This window comes from Mixophyes fleayi, chromosome 3 (assembly GCF_038048845.1).
Source record: "Mixophyes fleayi isolate aMixFle1 chromosome 3, aMixFle1.hap1, whole genome shotgun sequence".
Taxonomy (NCBI): Eukaryota; Metazoa; Chordata; class Amphibia; order Anura; family Limnodynastidae; genus Mixophyes; species Mixophyes fleayi.
The window spans coordinates 106,424,244-106,450,151 of record NC_134404.1 but is presented as its reverse complement, the minus strand read 5'-3'; the positions used below and the strand labels follow the sequence as shown (position 1 = coordinate 106,450,151).

At 39.0% G+C, this 25,908-nt stretch overlaps 1 protein-coding gene across 2 annotated transcripts; it reads left to right on the top strand.

The window, feature by feature from the left end:
- Positions 1-16,627: 16,627 nt before the first annotated feature.
- On the top strand, positions 16,628-19,247 carry RPL22L1 (ribosomal protein L22 like 1). Of its 2 annotated transcripts, none has more exons than XM_075202114.1 (4): positions 16,628-16,771; positions 17,858-17,965; positions 18,134-18,255; positions 19,074-19,247. In XM_075202114.1, exons 1-4 carry the CDS (start codon positions 16,643-16,645, stop codon positions 19,213-19,215), a joined length of 501 nt encoding a protein of 166 aa, XP_075058215.1. In that variant the 5' UTR covers positions 16,628-16,642; the 3' UTR covers positions 19,216-19,247. The 2 variants fall into 2 exon arrangements, with proteins under 2 accessions (XP_075058215.1, XP_075058214.1); XM_075202113.1 differs by having other exon boundaries at positions 17,855-17,965.
- Positions 19,248-25,908: the final 6,661 nt, after the last annotated feature.

Sequence of the window (25,908 nt, the reverse complement as noted above, 5' to 3'; positions counted from 1 at the left end):
AAAAAAACCCTCTTCTGGCTAGCTTTAAAATTTCTCAACTATTGTCTTACCCTCCCTAGGGTATCCTATTACCACTTTCTACACAATTCACATAAGACTTGCATCAGTCTTTTCTACACTCAGCCAATCATTTGAAACAATGATGTGTGACTGGATCATATAGCCCAGTAAGCACTTTCTACCTGTGCAATCTGGATGGACAAACATGCAATATGTAAGATTTAACCTCGTGTATCAAACTCTGATGAAAATGTCACCATTCAGATTGTCAACACACTTAAAAGGTTGACATGTTAATTATGTTTCCACAGTTAAAATATCCCCAGTAACAATATCACCATAATGCATTACATCAAAAGCAACACTGATGGCACCACATTAAAAATGAATAAATAAAATGGGAACATGTTTCTAAAATAGTTGCCACTTAGTCATAGCTTTATTTAAAATATCTTTCCTATCTTAACATACTCTTAGGTTTCTTGTACCTTTGGATTTTTAAAAGCACTATAAAAAAAGGTTGACATTAGTTACACAAATGTATTGTTCGAAGAAAAAAACATTTCACACCCTTCCATATTTCAAATCAATTGTTTTTTTAGATGAAACACCAGGATGTAATTAAAGTACTGTAGATAAAATGCCTTTTTACAGCTTCACTTGATTCCATACACGTTATAGCAGGTATACATAGCCATCATCACCATCAGTCAGTACTTACTCCTGACCTGTAGCTGATGCAACCAATACGACTGAAGAATTCCTTACCTTAGAGATGCCCAAAGCTGAATGAGATGCAATATAATTCTTAAAAATGTCGTTTCCATTTTTTAGGAGTCATCTATGCAACATATACCCACGTGATTTTGCAAATGTAATCCCTATCTGTAGTGTTTGCTATATTCTATCATGTAAATAGCACTTACCTGGCCTGTAGCTCCTGCCATCTTCAGGAGCCTAACTTTATCGAGTCTATGGCTACAAAAACGAGAATCTGGTTTAAACTGAGTGCCTAAAGCTGGGTAAACACTACAGAATTTTCCACCAACTTTTTATGCCAATTGATTTTACATGCGATCGATGGTCCGATCGCTCGGTCCATGGACTGCATACACACTAGCCTTGTTTAGGATGATAAAGGGAAGAGCGGACGTCCCTTTAGCGACTTTTTACAGCCATGTTGTCGTGAGCAATGATTGCAATTTCGTACACACTGAAGCAACATTTGCGGGGCATGTAACAATATACCAAAGACATTAGCATAAAGGGGCAGAGCTTTTGCTATAGTTAACACCCAAAACAGCATAAAAAGAGAAGGCTACACTGTCTTTGCATTCATTCCTATTTGTAAACCTACAATGGCTACAGTAGTACAAGAACAAGCAACTGCACTTTTCCTGCTTGCTGTTGCAAGAAGACTGCAGGTACGGAACCAAAGAGAAAGAAGGAGAAAGAGTAGATCTTGTTGGAGCAAAGATTGGTTCAAGAGGAGAGACACGTTCTCTCATATGCCCCTGCTACAGGAGATACGGGACAACAACCCAGATGACTTTAAGAATTTTCTTCGTATGAATGATGCAACAAATCTTCAGCGGTAGCCCTACACATGAGGTCGCACAGCAGTCGCTCCATTTCAGTTTGTATGCGCTTGCTACTACTTCTCATTTTGCTAGCTATTGTTGCTGCCAGGAAATCAAATGTGTCCTGTTCCTTTGTTTTTGTTATCAAAGTGTTAGCGCAATCAAGCATCTTTTCTGTTAGTGCATCACTTTCTTGTATTTCCCTTATTCTACGTCTCTTTCGCTTCTGAATGTTTTTTGCTAGTGTACCAGCTTTGGTCACGTCCTGGCTGTCAGCAGTTAGCTAGCTTTAACGTGCAGTGCTATTAATTGTTGTAGCTTCCTGGCCTTCAACATCCAGCAAGAGCCCATCAGACAGTAGTGCAGGCTGAAAAAGAGCAAACGAATGAGGTAATGCAATTGCATACATGTTCAAATGTTAACTATTTACACATCTTTATGTTTCAGTTTCCATCGACAGAGGAAGACTGGAAAGTGATAGCGGAAGACTTTGAGAGACTATGGAATTTTCCAAATTGCGGTGGTGCCATTGATGGCAAACATGTCAGAATTATGCCAACAGTGGATCTTTCTACTATAATTACAAAGGATTATTTAGCATTATTTTAATGGCCATAGTGGATGCGAACTATGAATTCTTATTTGTGGACATTGGAAAAAATGGAAGAGTCTCAGATGGAGGTGCATTGGAGCATACTACCTTCCATAACAAACTACAAAACACTGCCCTTAACCTTCCATCGCGGAGTAGCACAAAATATGGACTAAATCTTGTGTTTGTGGCAGATGACGCCTTTGCATTGCACAACAATGTTTTAAAACCATTCCCACAAAGAAATCCGAGCATTGAAAGGCGTATATTTAATTACAGACTGTCACGTGCTCTGCGTGTAGTTGAAAATGCCTTTGGGATTCTAAGTAACAGGTTCAGAGTTTTTCATTCTGCCATAAACCTGCGTTTGGACAAAGTAGGGATGGCCTGTTGTGTTCTGCATAACTTTCTATGGCATAAAAGCAACAGTGGACGTACCACTCAGGCCAATGTGGAAAGTAATGCAGAGGACATGGGGGTAGTGGGCTTGACACCATTAGAGTGTGGACACTCTAAAAATAGTAGTACATTGGCAAAATTAAATCAGGAAGCGTATCTTACGTATTTCAACGGAGATGGTGTCGTGCCATGGCAGAATGATTGCTTATGACAACTGTTTATATACATGTTATGTATTGTTATTGTGTTGTTGATTCTTTTAACATGAATAAATCTGTTACATGGCAACATCATAATTTACTGTACTTACTGTGCCGCTTGCAGGTATATAATATGCTTGCTCTACCTCTGGGGATGAACTGCTGTCTGTGGGCATGCTGCTAGTGGACGTACGTGGTGTATCTTGGTCCCTCACAAAGTGTAACAGATCAAAGTACCATAGCTTTGGCACATACACGTCTTCAGCTGCAGCTCCTGTTTTTTTGGCTGCTTCAACTTTATTTAATTCTTTTTTTTATACATAGTCCTAAGGTTCTGGATCTTGCTTTTTGCTCAACAGTTGCTCCAGGGTGATATGGCAGACATGCTTTTACAAGCTCTTGCATCGCCATGTTCCGCATCATTCTGTTTGAATAATCTTTGGATTTGGCTTTCCACAAACATGGGTGAGCCCTGTAGGTCTCAATAAAATCCTTCATTAGGTCAGCATTTCTTTCATAAGCCATTGTGTTCTGTTTGGGTATAATAAAAATAAACATATGTCCCATCTGTGCTGTACAATAAACCAATGCAAGTACACATGTATGCACCAATCACAAAGAACTTACCGTATATATGTGAACGAATGTACAGCTCAGAACAGTTAATAATAGAAAGGAAGTGATAATGCAAAAACTACTGCGATTACTGAAAGAAAAACTTGGAAAGAAAATAAATAAATTCCAAGTCCAGAAGAGGTGGTTGGACCTTAAAAATAAAGAGGCAAGGAGACTGGAGCGAATTTGTAGAAACATTAAAAAAAGTGAGTAGCACGTGTAGTCGTGTAGTGTACCTGTTTGAAGGACTTTATGTATTTCATTCTACTGTCACATGAACCAATGCAAATGCATGATTATTGTTTTGTCAGAAGGAAGAATTAACGGTGAGAAGGCCAGTGTAGATACCACTGATGTAATAACACCTGTTATCAAACAAGAAAAAATACATGTGCCAGAGGGACCACAACACAAACTGATCTCGAGTAGTGTGCAAGGTGAGCACATTTCTGGTGTTGGATTAAAACTTTTATTAACTTTATTACAGATATACAAGTGTAATGATAAACATTTTTTATTTTCTTGTTTCATAGATACCATTGTCATATCCGATGAAAGTTCGGAGGAAGAAAAAAATGTTGCAAAGCTCAACGAATATTTTAAAGAAATTAAAGGATATTTTGCCAACATCAAGAAAAAAAATTAAAAACCTTGATAATACTTTTGATGACATGTATATGCTCTTTGCAACTGTTGTGCCACAAACCAGTAGCACCCTTTAAGTGTAATACTATTTTTTTTTCACGTGTCATATTGTACTATACAAATTTCATATTTTTTTTTTTTACCTGCAATAAAACTGTTGCATGAACACTGTGTGGTTTATTCAGGGTATTTTACAAATATTAAATAAAGGTTAATATGACTATAACTTTAATAGTTTATAAAGGTTATAAAGGTTAAATGTGAATAGATTGCCAACATAGATGCAAAGGGTAATAACACACGTGCTTTATACACGTGTAATGGTCTGCAGCCAGACAGGTGCAATACACATCTATACAAAACACAAGCCTGTGATGTGTGGATACCGCACCACGTGGAACTGGTACAGACATCACAAATTTACATACACACGCCCCCCAGGTCGAGGAAGTATTGGAGGATTGTCGTGGATCGGTCAGAAGTTTATACACACTACACAACGGAAATGAGATTGGAACGAAAATATTTAACGGTACGACCAACCAAATGAGGCAACAATCGTCCATTTGGGCAGACTTTCAACCATCATGTCACTACACACACTGGCCCGACTTTTGAACGAGCGGTCGTATGGCGGCTGATTGAGCCGATTATTGGACGAAAACCGTGTAGTGTGTACCTAGTTTAAGAAAAGCAAAGAAGTGTTGCAGACATTTAAATGTGATACTACAGACCGCAACATCCTGGTAGAACCTTCTCCGTGCTGCTTATTGAGTGACACAACCCCTGATACAGAGAGTGACAGGGGAGAATATAACTGGGCGCTTTAAAGGAGTGATTTTTATTATGGGGGTTACAAGGCAAAGGTGTTTGGAAGGGAATTAGGTAGGTACTTAGAATTTTAGAACATTAGCTAATTATCCAACATATTTATTTAAGAAATAAGTTAATCTCAAATACCTTTCATCCGAAAAATGCAACAGTTGCTTAAAATTATACAGACTTATAATTGTTCCTAGTTAAAGGAACTCATTTATGGGTTACAGCATCCCTGATGCTCCCGTTCTCATGTCAGTGCCTTTGGTTTCTCTTTCTAACTTGGTGGTGTTATCCACTGATTTTCCTTCTGCTCTTTCTCCTGTCGCTGTAAATATGTGCTATTCCATTCTTGTGTAGTCCACGTAATCTGTGTTTCTTACTCCTTTCCAGGGCCGGATTAAGGGAATGGAGGCCCCTGGGCCTCCATTCCCCCGTGACCGCTCCGGGGGCACCCCTGCCCTCGACCGATCAATACTGCTGCTGAGCACTTTCAAGAGCCCCCTGGATGCCCAAGGCCCCTGGGTTGTAGCCCAGTTAGCCCAAGGGTTAATACGGCCCTGCTCCTCTCACCCATTTGCTGTCTTGTTCCTGTTTCCCCTCTCATCCCTTTACCTCTACTAACTCTCCTCTTTCCCCTCCGGAGTGAGCAGAGTCCGGCTGTTTCCATTTTAACAGTCTCTGTCATGGGTAGTGATGAAATTGGTGGAGGCACACTCTAACAGTATGATCGGTATCTGGCTCCAGCAGACACAAGTAGCCAGGAACTTCTTGCGCCTGCCATTCATACAGTTTCCACATTTTAAGGACACAGTTTGATGCTGTGATTACAACATTTAACTACAATAGAGAGGTGATACAAGTAGTAAGTGGTGCTATAACTGTAAGCTGCAAAGTCCATTCAATGTCCCAAGAACAAATGACACAGTTCATAGAAAACTTATAAAAACACTCCCTTGAAATATATCCAGTTGGCTGCCACCTTCCTAATATCTGCTGTTCAATCAGGTGTAGACAATTTATAAAAATGTAGAGGAGCTAAACCCATCAGATAAATCCTTCACTTTCCACTCGGGTTCACGATTCATTTTCTAGGCTTGATTATATATTATTGGCAGACTCTTTAATAACTGAAGTTATCAAGGCTGATATTAGCTCTATACTCATATCAGATCATGCCCCTGTATCAGTATCGCTCTACCTCCCCCTGGTGGGGCACCGGAATTCTACTTGGAGGTTCCCATCCAACCTATACACATCAGAAGCCTTTAAACAGCATTTTAAACATCATTGGTTGGAATACCAAGATAATAATATAGATCATTTCGACAACCCAGTGTTATTTTGGGAGGCTTCCAAGGCACTAATGAGGGGAAATATATCAGCATACATGGCCAATAGGAAAAAGGAATCTAATAAAATATACCAATCCCTTATACAAACAGTGCGGGCCCAATATAACGTCTATCTCTCTGACCCAAAAGACACGACACTAGCTAATTACAAACAGACGAGGCAAACATTAAAACATTTTCTGTTGACTCAGGCCTAATCAAGACTGGACTATACAAAAAATAGATACTATGGGGTAGTAGAGCTGGAAGACTTTTGGCTAATCTATCAAAGCCCTTTAGAGGCAGAAGCCATATATTAGCTATTAAAACGTTAGATTCTCAGCTACCTTACACTAAATCTAAAGAAAGAGCAGATGCTTTTTTTAAATATTACCAGATACACTAAAACAGCCACTTCACCTAATAATCCATGTTTGAATAATGTACTACTAGAAGCTAATTTGCATAAATTGTCTCCTGAAAAGCGGGATATATTAAATACTGAGATCTCTTCTCAAGAGATCTGATACCATCTCAGACCTGAAGCTTCATAAATCCCCTGGTCCTGACGGATATTCAGGCAAATATTACAAACTTTTGAAAGTGGAAATAGTCCCGATTTTGTTAGAGCTTTATCAGACAATTCATTGTCAACGCCCTCATTATCTTTTAATCAGGCATATAGCACTCTAATTCTAAAACCAAATACAGATCCTATGCATTACATTATTACATTTAGATTTTAAAATCCTCTCGTATAATGGCTAAACGCCTCCAAACTATATTGGCCTCTCTATTGACCTCGCATCAACTAGGCTTTGTCCGCGGACGCCATTCGGTACATGGTGTCTGCACTGCAATAGCCTCAATAATCGCTTCTTCTCAAGACTCCCATTCATCCAATATGCTTCTCAGCTTGGATGCCCACAAAGCATTTGATAGAGTATCTTGGTCCTTTCTATCAGCAGTGTTGAATAGAAGGGAATTTGGACTGGATTTTATAGCATTGATAGACTATATTTATGACACCTCATCAACATCCTTAATTATCAAAACATTACTGGGAGACTCGTCGGTGATGACAAGAGGTACTTGGCAGGGTTGCCCGATGTCCACACTGTTGTTTAATTTATCGTTAGACCCAATGTTAAGAATAATTCAGCAATGGCCCGAGCTGAAGGGCATCTCTTTTGGCACAGAATGTACCAAAATTACAGCATTTGCAGATGATGTCCTACTTCATATTTCAAACACAGAGTTTTGTCTGAATTCATTAATGGAGAAAATTTGAGAAATTGGATTAGTTTCAGGATTTGAAGCAAATCTCGAAAAGTCAACGGCTATTTTCCTAGGTAGAGGTCCAGCAAAACTTCCTTGGGCTCATTCCCAAGGAAGATTACAGTGGGATGACAAGTCGATACTATATTTGGGGGTCCGACTCCCGAAGAACATGGCCACTCTCTACAATCTCAATTTTAGCAAAGCCATAATAGATATGCAAAAGGATGGTTGGGAATGACTCAATCTTTCTTATTTGGGAAGGCAAACCTCTTAAAGATGATATTGTTTCCTCGCCTATTGTACCCTTTGCAAAAATTGCCACTTCTTCTAACACAAAAAGATATACAACAAATTAATTACTTGTTTCGTAAATTTATATGGAAAAAGAAGCGCCCTAGGATTGGTCTTATTAAACTCCAGCAGCCCAAAACAAATGGGGGTATAAATATCCCCAATGTGATTTCGTATAGTCACGCAGCACATTTGCGATACTTGAAAGATTGGTTAATGGATCAGAGTACCTACACTAATCTGGCAGTGGAGAAAGTTTTTTCCTGATATTCATTTAAAAGCCTTTCTTCATTTGCATGACCAGGAACTACCCCCCCCCCCCCCCCACAGACTCTTGAAAATCCCCTTTGTTCTCTCCGTTAGGAAAATTTGGCATATATTACTACATAAACTTCATCTTAATCCTTATAAGTCCATACATTTACAATTTGTCAAATGCCCTGAATTTCAGGGCAGCTCGACCCTTTTTGTAGGTGGGAGAAGGAGGGACTGTGGACAGTTGGACAACTATTGGATAGGACTAGGAGAAAACCACTCTGCCATAGTGGGGCGCTGGAATTATTCCCCTTTTTGGGACCATGTGGCCTTACTTTTATTCAAGCTCAACACTATGCACGAGAGGTGATCTCTCTTTTTACAGCCGTAGACTGGGATTTTCCCTTAGACACCCTATTACTAGCTACTTTTGGAGCAATTTCATCTAATTATGCTTTTGTAAGAACCATAAGAGATCATACCAGAATTAAGGTCTCAGTGGGTGGTAACACCACTTTCCTCGATTAATAGAATAGATGTTGCTAAAGGAACTGGCTACTTCGATAAAATTCTTTCCAGCTTCCATGTATGCAGAAATGTTCCTCAACATATTCCATAGAGGCTACCTTTCCCCTCATCACCGTAACATCATGGGAATATCGACTGATTCTAGATGTCCTAAATGTGGCATGTCTCAGGTGGATTTGTCATTGTCTTTGAGCTTGTCCAGTGATTAAGGCCTTCTGGACCCGTTTATGGAGATTCAGGACTGCAGAGCTAGTAAATTACTTGGCATTCAGTCCTGTTTGGGCGATCTTAGGCATTCTGCCCCCTGATACGCGGACTTCCGCAGGTGGGAGAAAGTTACTCATGGCAAATTCTGCGGCGGCTAGGAAGTCAGTCCTCCATATGTGGATTCAGAATTCCCCTCCAACAATAAACTTGTTCAAAGAAAATATGTATTTTCTCCTCAGGATGGATTGCTTGGAGGCATCTCTCCAAAAGGGAATATTAACTCGTAAGTTCTTTGAAACCAGGGAAAGTTATATTAATACTTTACCAACCTCACTGCGAGTACAGCTCCATGATTGTTTCAATCAGGCGCTTTGGTTTGAAACCAGAGTATTCCTCCAGGACCCTCCGGTCCTCTTATAGGGGAGTGGAGTGGGCCCCTTAATGCTTCTATGGCTAGAATTAGATATGGGTTGGAGAAACTGCAATGTTCTGTCCATTTTTCCCTTTGGGAGTTCTTGTTCTTATAGTTATTCTCATCACTACTATTACTATGACTATTATAATGTTTCATAAGACAACAAAGTAAATGGTTAAAAACCCATATAATATAAATATAATTATATTATATATGGGAAAGCCCAGACGTTTTTTTCGTTTGTCATTTTTGTATTCCTTGTGTGGTTTGAAGAGTGACTAAACATGGACGATTCTCATTGTCCTCGTTCACAAAAAGATAAAGTAACACTATGTATATGGATGATATCTGAAACTGATTTTCAGTATGAAACAATTGATATTGCATTTTATTTTTTATTTTCTGTATATCTGAAAGTCTTCAATAAAAATGTTTATAAAAAAAAATGTAGAGGAAAGGACGCCTACTAGTGTAATAATTTAGTAAACATAAACTAGGTTCGCAACCAAAAATAGAATAACGTGGAGCTTATATGTACATTCTTGATGTATCCTGGTTTCCTCCATCTGTGGGAACAATAAGGCCAGTGTATACTATGAGATGATTACCTGCATACTAAAAACATAAATATGTGAAGCTTATCTGTGGGTCTCTATGAAATCCTGTGAATCTCTTTCTTATCCAGGAAGTCTCACATGACACCAAACGAATGGCATGTGTAAAAACAGAAATTGTAACCAATAGTGTAATACATTATTGCACCAAACACCCAGCGTATTAACACTGCAATATAAGTATCAGAAAATAATAATCACCGTAAAGGAAATTCTTAAGAATCAGCCACAAAGTTTTTTTTGCAGTTCACTGACACATATCTGAAGATGGAATCCAATAGTAAATGTGTGTAATAGTGATAATATAGAGCTGAAGTATTAGGATCATCACAGTAAACTCCAACTGTGTTTCATCCTTATTATAAATGGACTTTATCATCTCTCTTTGTAGTATGTCTGTCTTTAAATGGTCTGTAATAAAAACTGTAGTGTGCATGCACCCACGTCTTGTAGTATCCAATGCGCATGTCCTGAAGCAAGAGTCTTTGTTTCTTCATAGGTTATTCACACAGCACATCATAAAGAGAAGATCCTACAGCAGAACAAGGATTTTTTTCATAGTAAACTATTAATTAAAAATCTAATAAATTACAGTAAAATACAAAGCGCACGCACTTATTTGTTATATATATTGATAGTAAACAAAATCAATTTAGACCTTGAGTGTTAATCAATAAGGTCTAGCGTAAGAACGATGATAATTGCATTATAATGTAAATGTGTACAAAAGTGCAAATCAATACAGGAGAATAGTACTGGCTATGAATTGAAGTGTTAAAATATGGGTCTGGGAGAGAAAAGGAAGATATGGTATATATAGCTTGCGAGCAAGGTCTTCTCCCCTCTTAATCTGTTTTTTTACCAGATTTCTTTATTACTGTGTTTGTCCCCAATTGTAAAATGCTACGGCATTTGCTGGCGCTATATAAATGTCGATTATGATAATGATAGTAATTATACCAATTGGGCTATAGTAGAAATTATAAATATAAAATAAATAACCACTTCAGGCAACGTTTAAAGCTCTTTTGCTGACAATTTATAGGAGAGATGCCTCCCCCTCAGATCCGAATTTGGAACGAAAGGTTTCTCACCCTTTAACTCCTGTCCCTAATTGGTCACGTGATCTTCTTATGCTGTAAGCTGCCGATACGGTGGCTTCTTACAGTTATCTAAACATCACTGAACTTTATTTAAAAGGACATATTGTAGTCTTTATTTAGTAATTGGTAAAATCTTAAAAAAACCTAATAAATTAGTTTGAAAAATATTTCAATTAAAACATTAATGAGAACCTAAAAAAAATAAACCCAAATAAATTTCTTTGGATTATAAACATTTGCATTCTATAAAAGGGGAAAAATCATACCCTTCATCAATAGCATTTGGAAGGTTTCAGATGAATCAAAAAGCTTTGAATGATAAATATTTTGGGTCCAAGTTGCGTTCATTCATAAAAAGTTTAGAGAGGAAATGGCTCTCCATCCTATTATTATTGTTTATAAACTATATGTTCCTCAAATTCTCCTGCACCTGAGCCTGATTGAAGTCCGAACGCAACTTGTTCGAAGGTTATATTGTAAGAGTGCATGGAACTTGTGCATAGTTCTGACCATATTTAAATCCAAGCAGCCTACCTCAAGATACATTTCCATTTGAATATTTGAATCTAGTAAGTAGACTCTACCTATACAGTGCTTGAAGACACACAGAACAGACTGCAGTATACATACAAGCATATGTACAATAACAAGATCACATCAGAACACATAATTACATTTTTGATCATGAAATAAAATAACTAGTCTATCTTACTCGCAAACAGATGTTCTGTGCTAGCTATTGTCATGCATATGTTTAGTTTTTAAATCAAAGAATATGCCAGTCATCACAATCAGTCTGGATCTACACCAGCCCTGTAGTAGGTGCAAATGATTCAAAAACCCAGTACTTAAATCAACCGGATCGGAAAGCCCCCTTGCTGTAAATGCCCATGGTAATCCGCGTCTTCCCTAAACCATTTCGCCCTTTCAAGCTGTAGGCAGTCGTGTCATTTGCGTTCGGATATGAATTGCATGCAATTGTGTTCATTGGTGTAAGGTCCGTCTCTGATCACACACACGGAGCTAAAGGGACGTCCGCTCTTCCCTTTATCGTCCTAAACAAGGCTAGAGTGTATGCAGTCCATGGACCGAGCGATCGGAACATTGATCGCATGTAAAATCGCTCGCCATAAAAAGTTGGTGGAAAATTCTGTAGTGTGTACCTAGCCTAAGTAACCTTAAAGTAATACAAATGATATGGCAATGTTCACCGAAGCAACAGCCTATGTAAGCTTGAGGTAATATAGATAATATGGTAATGTTCACTGAACAATGAGGCATTGCAGATTGAAGCAACAGTCGTCCACCAGATAAGATGATACAGGTACTAAGAGTTCTGAATACGGATTAGTGTGATGTACACACAAATGTTGGAGACTCAAGATATACAGGAAACAGATATGCAGATAGTTCAAATGGATACTGTCCAAGCACTAGAGATGGAATGCAGAGCTCAGAGGATACTAATGGGATGAGAGACGAATAGGAAGCCGAATACAATGCCAGGGATCAAGAACCAGAATGCAGCTGTATACAATCCCATGGATCAGAAACCAGAGACCACAGCAACCAGAAGGTTTGTACATAGCACTATCACTGGCAAAGGTATGTATGCAGGCAGGAGAGGTCTTAAATAGTTCAGCTCACCAATCAGCTATTCAGAGGAAGGCACATCTGCACTGCAGCTCATGACTAATTGAAAGCAAGGATACAGAAGTAGCTCTTCAGAGGGAGACACACCAGTACAACAGCTCAGGCTTAATTAAAAGCAAAAATCAGTAAACAACTATCCAATTCCTAACAAAAGGCACAAGTTGATTGTAAACCTTCATTTGTTCTCTTCTGGAGAATGACAAGAGTGTACTAGTTCCATAAGCTCTTCTGGGACTGTTGCGGAAGTTGGCACGGAGGTGCCAGCCTAATGGTAGGACAACATCCTTGCTCTCTTGTGAGCGTTCCTGAAAGTGAGTGTCCACTCTATTGTACAAAGATATCAGATTGTCAAGAGAGGAAAGCAGCTCATGAGATGCAAGCTCATCCATAATCCACTCTAAGACAAACTGCCAAAATGTTGCAGCCAAGGGCTGCATTTCGCGTGAGTCTCACGGACTCCCGGGAGAGTGTAGCAATCTCCCGGATCTGCCCACTTCCTAGTGAAGTGGGCAGAGTTAGCTCCAAAACGCTGCGATTCATTAAGGGTACTAAATGTTATCCGCACTAGATCAGTCAAATGCCATTAACTGTCTGTGAATTTACATTCCTAGAGTCCCAAATTTAGGGCCTGATTCCTTAAGGAATGTAAATACCGTTACGTGCCGTATTTTGCGTTAAATTTCACTGCGCATACCCAGAACCGGACTATATGCCAGTGAACGCAAGAACATCCATTTCATCCTCGAAAGCAAAGGACACTTTATACAGCTTGCGATTCCAAGGGCTGATCGCCACACAATCACAATTACTGCCACAAAATGTGAAGTAATTGTGTGACAAGATCAAGCACACGCAGCAGCGTCCAGTTCAAGCTTTGGGCATCTCTAGGGTATGTGTTTTTCAGTCATATCACTTGCACCAGCTACAGGTCAGGTTTAAGTGCTGACTGATGGTACTGACTGTCACATACGCATGTTAGAACATGTATCTGCAATTAAGAGCAACTGCAAACATGCATTTTATATACAGTAGACATTAATTACATCCTGATAAGTGTATTTAATAAAAAAAAAGCAAGATGTTTTTTTCATTAATGGCTATAATATTAACAGGTGACAATAATTAAGTACTAATTTTTTCTGTGTGTTCTGCTGGGACTTTATATTTCCCATATGTATTAGGCGTATCCTGCAGTGTATTGTGTCTGTTAGAGCAGAGCCTAGACCTGTATTCACCAAGAGACTTTTCTTCAGCTCTGCTTCATGGTTAATTGAATTCTCCCCATCTCTGTTAATTACATTTTATAAATATTTTTCTTGTATACATTTCTAATAAGTGATGGGATAATTGCATTATTCCTACTATTGAAATAACACAATGGTACATGATATCCATGCGGTTTAAGCATATCAATTGATTTGAAATATGGAAGGGCATAAAATGGTTTTTTTCTTCGAAAAATACATTTATGTAACTAATGTCAACTTTTTTATAGTACTTTTACAAATCCAAAGGTACAAGACAACTAAGAGTATGTTAAGGTGGGAAATATTTTAAATAAAGTTAAGACTAAGAGGCAACTATTTTAGAAACATGTTGGAAAAACATCCCCATGTCTCGATGTGAAAATGTTATAGAACATTCAAAACAATTGGTATCTGGGCTTCTCTCTCTACATAAAATATACCCAAATCAATCATCCCAAGACCCAAGTCAAGTTTGTTGGAGAGAATATGGTCAACTAGGTGATGTCTTGCATATACTATGGTCCTGCGTAACATTCAGCTGCTATGGAAATGTGCTTTCTGATTATTAAAAAACGTATACACTACATTAATAGTTAAACAGGAATATACTTTACCTAGTTTATGACAACAACATATTCCTGTGTGTAACAGACATTTGACTGACCAAGTGATGCTAGTCTCAGTCACTCAAGCTTGGAAAAATAAATCCTCCTTCTTTCCTCCAGTCCTAAATAATATTGAACACAGATTCACCATGGATAGGTGCCCAATTCTCTTTCTCAATTCCTTGTCACCTGAAGTAAATGGCCCCAAGACAGACTGGCCAGGGAAGTAAACGGAAACGTTTAGGCCTTACTAATAGAGTAACTCTATGTGAAATCTCATCTCTTTTTTTTCTTCCTCTCCCCTACGGACTCTTCTTCTTTGTTTTCTAGGGGATAAATAACATAAAAAATATGTTGTTATTGGTATGGCACATACCCAACAACATTTTGCCAATTTTACCCAACATTTGCCACTGACTAAGCAGACCTAAGCAAAACACACGTCGGCCTTCTCGCTGTCTGCACCATTTTCTCATTTAATAATAGGCAGCCCTTATATTCCGTCTTACAGAAACTCCAATAAGTCCGAAGTTAGGTAGGTCGGAGCCAATGCTAGAGAACAAGACACGACCCATATAGGACATGAATGCAGCTCTATAGAAGATTCTTTCACTGCGAATAGGCAGTCTAGGAACAAATATTTGATTAGAAAACAGATGTTTTCTATACAAATTAGGCATATTATAGGAGACATCCTGAACGAAGCCTATAATAAGCTTTATGGATTAAAGCATATAGACTATACTACTGTGTCTATAGTTATTTTAGATAGACAATATGGGGTTTATGGAATCCCGATACAGGTTCAAATAGAACAGTTGCTCTCTAGGCATTATTGTGCATACGTCCTTCTGGTTATATAGGAGATTGCACTGGTGCAGACAGCAGTTTTTATGCACGTATTTTTGCACTTGCACTGTTTCATATTTCGCCAATTTCAACTTCAGATTTTAATGTACATTTAATAAAGGTTATATTTTAATTAAGATATTCCCCTAAATTTAGATTAAGACATTACAAAGTTGATTGTGCACCTTGATTAGCATTCTTCTCCTTTTCTCCATTCAGCTCAGTATATGTAAACATTTTTCAGTTAACATATGCACACCCCAAAATAACATTTGTGTGGATGTACCCTAAGGTAATGTCATACAATATTTTAAATGCAGCCCTTAATCACAAAAGCAGTGACACTTAGTAATGAATGGAGACATTAAACTGACATTTATACAAACTAGAAACTCTAGTCTACATTTAATACTATGGAGCCGAATCAATTAGCCACAAGGTAGTAGTAAATTTATGGCTATGCTGCTGCATGATGTTTTAGGTAAGGATTTTTGCTTATATTTTCATTACTGTAATTGCCAGTAATGCATCCAGTCATGAGGAAACTACGGAATCCTGCGGCCATTACGGTAATGGCCGGCAGTATGCACGGCCAGACAGCGACTTTGCAAGAAAAATTTAAAGCGGCTATGGCTTTTAAAAACAAACTTGCCTTTAAAATCCATCATCGCTTTAAATTGCATCTGCAAAGTCGCTGAGTTCCAGCTACTTGCAGAAACCGATTCTTCATACATTTTCCCCTAGGTGTTATTTTGTAGAATGTTCTAAACAAATGAGAACTATCATCTAACTGGTTGCTATAGGCAACATCTCCACCTTTTCAAACCCGTGGTTTAGTAAATATACCCCCCTGACTGCATCTCTACTCTACCGCCTAAAACTAGTCTGTCCCCTCCCTCCTCTCCGGATGCAAACTGCCATAATCACGCAAATCTGATTCAAACTCTAGACACGCACAAAACAATTCCACTCAGGATATACTACGCAAACCAGCGTACACCCCACTCTGCAGCAGCCCCATAAGTGGCAAGTTCTATGTAAAGGTGATTTATATTATAAATAAGGTGACATTAATGTGCAGGATAAAATATCTGCAATGTCACATGGGACTAATTAGGATTATTTTGTTTCTATAATAGCAATCCATCTATGCGTTTGTAGTTCATCCATTTCCTAATATACTCTGACACTAGGTTTCCCTTCCTAGTCTGATACAGTCAGCTTACTTATAAGTCACTTTATATTGTTGCCGATGCCAGTTACTACAAGATAATGGCCCACTTGTACCATGTATTACCCTGAGTAAAGCACTTGGCTCCCTGCACAGAGCGGTGACCCTGTGGGGCTGCTCCCAGCGAGCAGACAGCACCACTCCCCCACTAGGGCGGACACCGCAGCGTCTGACTCAGCAACATGCGGCCGGGGCACAGCGGACGTGACGCACCGACCTATAGCGTCACTGCTGGTGCCGGCTGTGGTATAAATCCCAGCACGGAGGCCTTTCTGTCTCTTTCCAGCCCCAGAGAAGACAAGATGGCGCCGGTGAGTGATTTACACGTGTGCCGGCCGCTGTCTTCTCTCTGTCTTCTGCTTAGCAATTCCCCGATATCCATATGTGTGGTCTCTCCCTAGGCCGGGCTTAGGCAGTGGTCGGCTCTGTGGAGTCATTGTGGAACTACACGTCCCAGGATCGCTCGCTTTCCTATGTGCTGGGGATATACTCGTATAACTTCTTACTGCAGGGTGGTTTGTGTGGTCGGGTAAATGACATATCATATGGGTGACCTTTCCCTAATTCTAAATCGGGAGCCTCCAGCAGTGCGCTGAGTGCTGATCTAGAGGCCAGATGGTATCATTGGACCTTTATAAATCTGATACGAGTCCTTCAATATCATCCACAACCTACTTTGCCTAGTGTCATATCTCAATTATTAATTTGTGAACTGGTAAAAAGCACTAATTACAAATTGTACTGGATACAATATCCTGATGGATTTTTTTTTATTTTTTTTAAATTTAAACAGCTTTTGCAAACATCTGTCTTGCATTAAGCAATAAGTTGAAGGTATTACAGAGAAACAAAAAGAAATGGTGGGACAATAGTCCAGCATATAATACTATTTAGTATTCGGTAGTAAAACATATAGGGATGGGGGAAAAGTAAAGAGGGGTAAAGAGTGGGGAGGAAAGGCAAAGCTGAGAGTGGGGGGGGGGGGGGTCACTTATTCCACTGAGAATATAATGGTGAATCCTTGAATTCAAACCATATATAGTAGTATTCCCTATATCCTGATGGAGGATTTTGAAGGAAGTTGGAAACACTACTTTCCCCTCACCATGAACAAAACAAGAATGTCATTTACAGCTATCATAGCAGTGATAAACCATACTCCTGAGCTACAGCAGCTGTCCCATTGTCTTTAACTACTAAAGTTTGTACTTTCTAACCAGTTCTGGTAACAATAGTGATACTGAAAGTCTCTAGATGAAAACTGCCTGTGGCATTTAGGGCTCTGCTTTTATTGATGTTTAGGAGCTAATCAATGACCTGTACATAAACCACCATTTGCATAGCTGTGTTATATTAAATCTGTCACTAAGACTATAAACATTTTTTTTTTACAGCAGAAGGTTAAAAAGATCCAGAAGGATAGGAAGACCAAAAAGGCTACCTGGAAGTTCACTCTGGATCTTACCCATCCCGTAGAAGATGGAATCTTTGATTCAGTCAACTTTGTAAGTTGTTTGATATTTTACCAATATGTCTATTGGCAATCACTTAAGTTCTTATTAGTAATTGGTTAACATTTTTTGTAACATGATCTGCAACTAGGGTTCCCTTCCCTAGTTTGTACCTAGGGTTATCTTCCCTAGTGTCTACATATTTATGCTTTTTCTAAACAGGAACAGTTTTTAAAGGAGAAGGTGAAAGTCAATGGAAAAACTGGAAATCTTGGAAATAGTGTTCACATTGGACGTTTAAAGAACAAAATAAACATTGTTTCTGATAAGCAGTTTTCTAAAAGGTAGGTTCCTGAGTTTATTTGTCTTATGAAGGTGTAATCACTAGTTTGAGTTAAATATTTATCCTGTGAGCTCAAGATAGTGTAAAGACATCTTCTAAATTCCTGTATTGTACTTATTTTTGCACTATAAATTTGTGCAGCTGTGGAGAATGATAAAATCATATTGCTTAGTTCTCTCAAGTATAGTGTCAAATTACTGACAGGGTAGAGAAAAGAGATCACAAAGTGTTTAACTGCCTGTTTTTTCATGTAACACACAAATACTTGATAGCTTATTTGTACACTGAAATTTAAACTTGATATTTGTGTGCTACATGAAAAAAAAGTCAGTATTTAACTTATGTGCAAAACAGAAAACTAGTTTGCACCCCTTGCATTGTAACATGGTTTTGTCCTGGAAACTGAAATAAGATACCTCTTCATTCAAGATCCTTAATGAATCAGGCCCCTGGTGTCTACATAAGGGAATCATTTATTTAAGCAGAATTAAACTGGTGTCACTGACCTATTTTATCACCAAGTTCACAGTGGGGAAAGCAAACTGTTAGTAAAGTAATGTGTTCAGAGCAGAAGCAAGTGTTCCTGACCCTTCTGGTGATGGCAAGGAAGACATGATTGAATTGCTTACAATATCGCTGATATATTAAGACTGTATTGACTGCCTTTTGCAATATCAGTGATCATAAATGACTTAAGTTGGTGTATAGGGCTTCTCATTGAAGTAATGCATTATAAAAGGCTTGGTTCATTCCAGAACATTTGGACTTTCCCAATCATATTCTCAATCTGGTTTCTAATGTAACGTTCATCTGTTTTAGATACCTGAAATACCTTACAAAGAAATACCTCAAGAAGAACAACTTGCGTGACTGGTTGCGTGTAGTTGCATCTGACAAAGAGACCTATGAACTTCGATACTTCCAGATCAGCCAGGATGATGAGTCGGAGTCAGAAGAATGAATGTCTTTATAAAATAAAGATCTTTATTCAGATTTGCTTGTCAGTTCTGTTAATGTAGTGGTGTACAGTATATATTCTACAAGTGATTTGAGTGCAAACACTGACATATTTAGACTCTGAGGGGGGAAGCAATATAGCATTAAGTTTATGTAAACTGGTGTGACAGAACTGCCTGCCTTCTGGGAAGAACACGATTCAATCCTGGTTTGAAACAAAAATCACTGCTCAAAATTCATGTGGTTTGAAGACTACTGCTCCCCTTCCAAAATTGTGCTGAAGTGCCTGGGTTCCTCAGTTATTTCAAGATAACCTTTTTTTTTTTTTTTTTATCTGAGCTGCTAATGAAGAAACAAATGATTGATACATACCAAAGTGCTAATAGTTTAATTGAACTTTTAGTTTTATATATGAAATAAGTCACACTAAATACTGTAGATTGTTTAATTCTATTTTTGTTACTACTATTAAGTCTCAGTTTTAGGGCTAGATTTACTAAGCTGCGGGTTTGAAAAAGTGGGGATGTTGCCTGTAGCAACCAATCAGATTTGAGTATTCTATCGTTTTGTAGAAGTTACTAAATAAATGAAAGCTAGAATGTGATTGGTTGCTATAGGCAACATCTCCAGTTTTTCAAACCCTTAGAGTGTATATTGCTCTCCCATCCATTAGACAACCAGCCATCTTATCATTTGGCCTTTTAAACTGATGTGTAAATACTTTTGTTCTAAATCACTAGCTCATTGCTACCCCAAGATAAACTCAACTTTGAGGCAGGAAGTTTAAGTCTTTGGCATTGCAAAGGTAATGCATAATCTAATGAGTGACTGAGCTAAAATTACAATAAGGCAGTACTTTGACATATTGTTGCAATATGTGTATCAATCTACTTAAGCACTGTGTGTAAAAAAAAAAAAAAAAAAAGTAATGCCCCATACACATTGAAGTAAGTGTATGAGGGGAAAAAATTATGGATGTTTTAAGAAAGCAAAACCCATTTTGCGTTGCTCTGATCTGGTGTTCTATACTAGTGTATAGAATGTTCAGCATAATGGAACACTCATTCCAGCTTGCAGAACTTCAGAGTTACTCTGTCAAGAAATCTAGATATAATGCACCAGGAAAATTCCACACTTTCTAGAGAAATGGTTAACAACACTTCTAGGGAATTTTTATATCTTCTTTATAAAGCCAATTACCTTAGGAACCGTGCACCCACATGTTATGAAAAGTAGGAATATTCAAAGAAAACAAAGATGTGTATAAGGAGCATGCTGGAAATCAGATAAAAAAAAGTTAAACTTTATTGATATACATTAAAATAATATTGACTGATATTGGTAGTAAAGTTGGAAAAATACTAAAAAATGAGATTGAAATGATTAACTGATAAAGCTAGCAGATGTACTGCTAGAATTTGCTAATGGCCCTATATAATATAAACATCCATAGGTGTATCGGAGACAATAAGGCTGTGTATTAACAGCATCTGATATACATCAGAAATATGACTTTAATGCAGCAGCCTCAACTGCTGCAGCGCACTGCAGAAAAAGGAGAAATGTATCTCCAGCATGCAGTGCTGCTATTTAGAAGTTTGGGATATTGCTGACACCACACACTCCTAATACTGCAAGCATGGTTCATGATAATCCAAGCAAAATTGGTAGGATCAGGCAAGCTGACCTCAAATGCATGGTTCAAAAGGGTCAAAAGTGTTTCATATATTCCGTTATGTCCCAATGTGTATGCATTATGTACCGTGATCAGGTAAGGAAGGCCCCTGGGCGGGCCCCCCACATAGTCTCAATCTCACGAGATCTCAGTAAGGAGATTACTGCGCGCCACGTAAACTCTACAGTGACAGCAGGCAGCTAACAGCATAACAATTGCTGTTAGCTGCCTGCAATTCTCCTTGAACAGGTGACAGTCAGAGCCAGGGGTGGAGACGCCCCCAACTCGTTGAATGCCGGAGGGCCCCCCAGCTGCCCGAGGCCCCTGGGCCCCTTTAGCCCTATTGTTAATCCGGCTCTGACGTGATGTCTATATGTAAAGTACATTTATATTATGTGTTTTATCACAACTCAATGATCTAAGAGATAGTTCTACTTTTGCATAATTTTAAATAATTCAGTTACTACAAAACCCAGGTGCTAACATTGATCAGGTAAATAGATTATCCAGGAAGTCATTGTTGGCAGTTCCACACCTACCAAAAGATTATTGTTTTTCAAGATAATTCCGTAATATGTAGCTAAGTGTTTAATTTTAAATTAGCATATTTCTGCCAAGTCTGTGTCTAGATGTAGATTTGCGAATACAAAGTGCCTGCTACATTAATTTGCAAACTTGTTGCCTCCCCATCAAATGGGCTGTGGAAACCCTCGGCTACTATTTGGCCATAGAGTTTACTTTAGCGATGGACCATGCTCCATTAAAATGAATGCAGATAAACAAAGAGGTCAATGCTAGAGTGACCTGGTTGTGGTTCTTGGCATTGCAGCCTTTCCTTTTCAGAGTAGAGCATAGGACGGAGCTATGCAGAGAAAGGTGGATGGTCTCTTCCGTAAACATGCTTCCATAAGTATACGCTTCATCTAAGTTGACGAAACTAAGGGGAGGGGTATGTGGAAAAAAGGGCAGTTTGCTACAGATCTTTGAGGGAGAGACTAATAGTTCCTCTGGGAGTCTGTAGGATCGGACTGCAGACAGGGTTAACTTTCCACACTTCACACAGCACAGGTGGAGCAACTGAGTGTGATTTAGCTAGTTTGTGTTGGGGAGGAAGCTTAAATAGCTGGACCTGTCTTGTGGGTGGAGTGACGGATGGCAGTCAGTGACTAGTTATGGAACTGTGTGTCTAGCTAGCAGCAGGGTCACATGGAACTGTACATACTGTTAGGTTTGTTTGTGTGAATTGCTGGAAATACAAGAGTTACTGTTTCTACCATCCTGACATTCCTGAATAAACTACAGGAACGTGGTTCAGCATACCTGTGTCGGCACTGTTTGGCATGCTTATCACAATATATATATATATATATATATATATATATATATATATATATATATATATATATATATATATATCTGCCAGTAGTACAGGAAAATTAAATACAGAGATATAGGAAACAACAACACACAATGTAATTAAATGTGAATTTGTAGATATTATATACACATATGTACATGTGCTTACATTTCATGATGAATACACTTTTGTCCACTTCACATGTGCTGTGGTACGTACATCATCATCACCATATATTTTTATAGCGCCACTGATTCTGCCATAACAAGTACAGCAATAAAACTAATATATATATATATATATATATATATATATATATATTAATTTATTTAAAGATGGTGTGATAGCAGGCAAGCTTACAGCTATATAATACTGAATTGAAGAAATGGACATGTCCCATGAGTAAATCTGACTATTATTGAGAATATATGTATTTTCACATGTGTTAACAATTCTTGTTCTATACACTTGCATTCAGGAATACATAGATGACATATGCAGCATGTAAAAAAATGGAGATTGTCTCCAATTTTCCTTTTCCTTCTCCATAGGCAGCCCACAATGGGATATACCAAAGCAGTACCAATAGTCGGGAGGGCAATAAAAAACAATACACTAATAAGAGTCAAATGAACATTTATTTACACAGTTTGCTGGAGAACTTTCCTCCCAAACTGTACCTTCATAGAGGCGGACACGTCTAGCAAATAACGCTTAGAAAGAAGTGTGCATTGGCGACCACCGTACTACCTTACAGATGTCGGTTGCTGATGCCTGGGTTCTACGTGCCCAGGAGGTCGCCACAGCTCTCGTTGAATGTGCCTTTAGTAGCTAAGACACTTCACGCCCGTTCCCCTTGTAGACCTGTGCAATCACTTCTCTGATCCATCTTGCCAACGTTGGTTTGTACGGGGAATATCCTTTGCGGGAACCTTCGGGAAGTACAAATAGCTGCTTTGTCTTCCTAAGATTCTCTGTCCTGACAATGTAAGTAGATATTGCTCTCACCATGTCTAATGTATGAAGTTATTTCTCTTCACTGTTAGTTGGATGTGGGCAGGGAGATGGCTGTGCCAATTCTTGATTGATGTGGAAAGAGGAGACAACTTTTGGCAAATACTCTGGATTTGTCCTTAAGTCCACTCTGTCCTCAAATGTTTAGGAAGGGTTCTTCACACCATAAAGCATGTATGTCCCCTACCCGACGAGCTGAAATGATTGCCACTAGAAATAGTACCTTCAGAGTGATCCACTTGAGAATTGCAAGATGGCTCGAAGGGATCCAAAGTTAAGACATCCAGGACGATATTGAGGTCCCAGGGGGCTAGGATGGTTTCACTCTTGGTTGTAACTGCTTGACTGCCTTAAAATACTAAAAAACAAGACCTTGAGATGGCAGTTTGGTATCTAGAAGGATGTTGAGAGTGGATATTTGTACTTTAATGAAGATATCCATAAGGAATTCTAAAACAACCAGAACACTGGCAGACATAGGATCCCTTGTCTTGTTCCTCACTCAACAAATTCTTTAATAAATCACAGAGGAATTCTTCCTTGCTCGAATTAGTATGTCTGTTACCTCGTCCGATGCACCCTTGAGCTTCAACAGCGACCGCTCAGTCTCCACGCTATCAAAGCAAGGAAGTCCGGTTTTGGATGCAGAACTGGGCCTTGATATATGAGGTCTCGTCTGGTCGGCAAAGGCCATGGTTGCTGCAGCAGCATTCTCCATGCTACCGCAAACCAAGAGCGATGCGGCCAGGAAGGGAGGATCGCTATTACCTCTACCTCTTCCTTATTTATTTTCCTCAGTACCTGAGAGATGACTGGAAAGGGTGAGAATACATACCCTAGCTTGATTTCCTACTGTACTGATAGGGCATCTATCCCTAGGGCTTTGTTGTCTCTGACAGGAGTAGAACAGAGACACCTTGGCATTGTTCCCTGTCGCCATAAGGTCTATTTCTGGAGTCCAAATTTGTGTCTTATTAGTTGGAAGACTTCTTGTCCACTTTCCTGAATGTACTTTGTGTCCTTTAGGTCTAAAGCAGTTAAGGAGGCCCTTGTTTCTATGGCCTTGAGGATTGAGCTGATAGACTCCATCTGAAAGTGTCTTGCTTGTACAAAGCAATTGAGGACTGAATCTGAAGTCACTCTCAGCACTACATGTGTCGCTTTCTGGACTAGGAACAGTTTTGAATAGAACCCCATGTTTTTCTTGTTTGTCGTTACGACCACAATAGCTTTTGTTTCTATCAGACTCTTAAGGCTGTCTTGCAATGCCTGTTGCTCTATAAAGTACGTTGGACTTCTTGATTGGACAAACTTGTTCCCCTTGAGCCAGGTGGGAAATTCTATGGCATATCTTCTGCTGATTATCTCTTGGACCCATTAGTCTTGTGTGGTTTGCTTCCAAACCTCTCTTGGAATCAGCGTTGACTGGACCTGCAGACAGTCTTTGGGTTCTTTGTTGTCCTTGCTTACGCCTTTTTGTTTTGAAGGGCTGAAAGGACTGTTTTGTCATATTATCCGGGTGCCTAGAATACTGTCTTCTAGGCCTATAGGCACAGGTAATTAGTACTGCCACTTGCTAAGCTTTGTATAAAATTATCCAGTTTCTCAACAAAAAGAAAATTGCCTTCATATGGAAGCGTGGTCAGACAGATTTTGGATTGGTGGTCTGCCGCCCATGAACGTAACCAGTGCACCCTCCTCGCTACAACAAACCTCGCCGATCACCCTCCAGTACCAATAAAAAACAAAGAAAACAACAAACGCTACTCTGCACTACACCGCCTACACACGCTGAGACAGGAAAAAAGGCACTGATAGGAAGGAGGCGCTGCCTTATATTCTTTGCAGGTGGGGTGAATTTTTCCTGTCTACACTCAGCTGAATAGGGGTATTAACCCATTGTGAGGGCTGCCATGGAGTTGGAAAAGCAAAGGTGTATTATTGTTTTGCCATTAAAAGATCACTTTTTCCATTTGCTGCACATTTACACAACGCAGCACATGGAAGACATAAGAGACAACATCATAAATTTAAATATACACGCCCAGAAAGGTGTCACTGTTAGAGGAATGATTGGCAGATTGTCGGACAGATGGTTGTTGTACATACACACTGCAGAATTGGCACAACATCGTTCCATCATTTATAGAGATTTTTAGTCCGTCTATAAAATCAAATCAAATGATACGATGTGCTTGGCACGATAAAACGCGATCGTTGGTGCATACACACTAATGCAATATCGGACCTAACAGTTATTTGCAGTGTAATTGGCCCATTAAGTAGATGAAAAAACGGTATTGTGTACCCAGCCTTAGTCAAAACTTCACTCACCAAGTAAACCCCTCAGTGGACAAGAAGAGGAACACCTCAACCCCGAAAATAGGTGAGCAAAAAATTAGTGAATGAAGGCTGAGTGTGGGGCTGTATTTAATATATTTATCATTGATTTTTCTCTTTACGCCCAGCAGTTTCCCATTATGTACTACAGATCCCAGTGGTTCCTGGATGCCTTGGCATGCTGGTGCTTGCAGTTGTATGAGTTCCAGCATGCTCCTGCAGCCATGTATATGCTGGTACTTGTACTACTACAAGCACCAGCACACACACCCCTTTAGGGCTGCTAGGGATTGCTGGGACCAGTAATGCAC

Coding starts and splice junctions, on each gene's coding strand:
- RPL22L1 (XM_075202113.1), top strand. CDS start 16,643: ATGCGGCCGGGGCACAGCGGACGTGACGCACCGACCTATAGCGTCACT. Junction 17,966..18,133: donor TCTTTGATTCAGTCAACTTT/GTAAGTTGTTTG, acceptor TTTTCTAAACAG/GAACAGTTTTTAAAGGAGAA. Junction 18,256..19,073: donor GATAAGCAGTTTTCTAAAAG/GTAGGTTCCTGA, acceptor CATCTGTTTTAG/ATACCTGAAATACCTTACAA.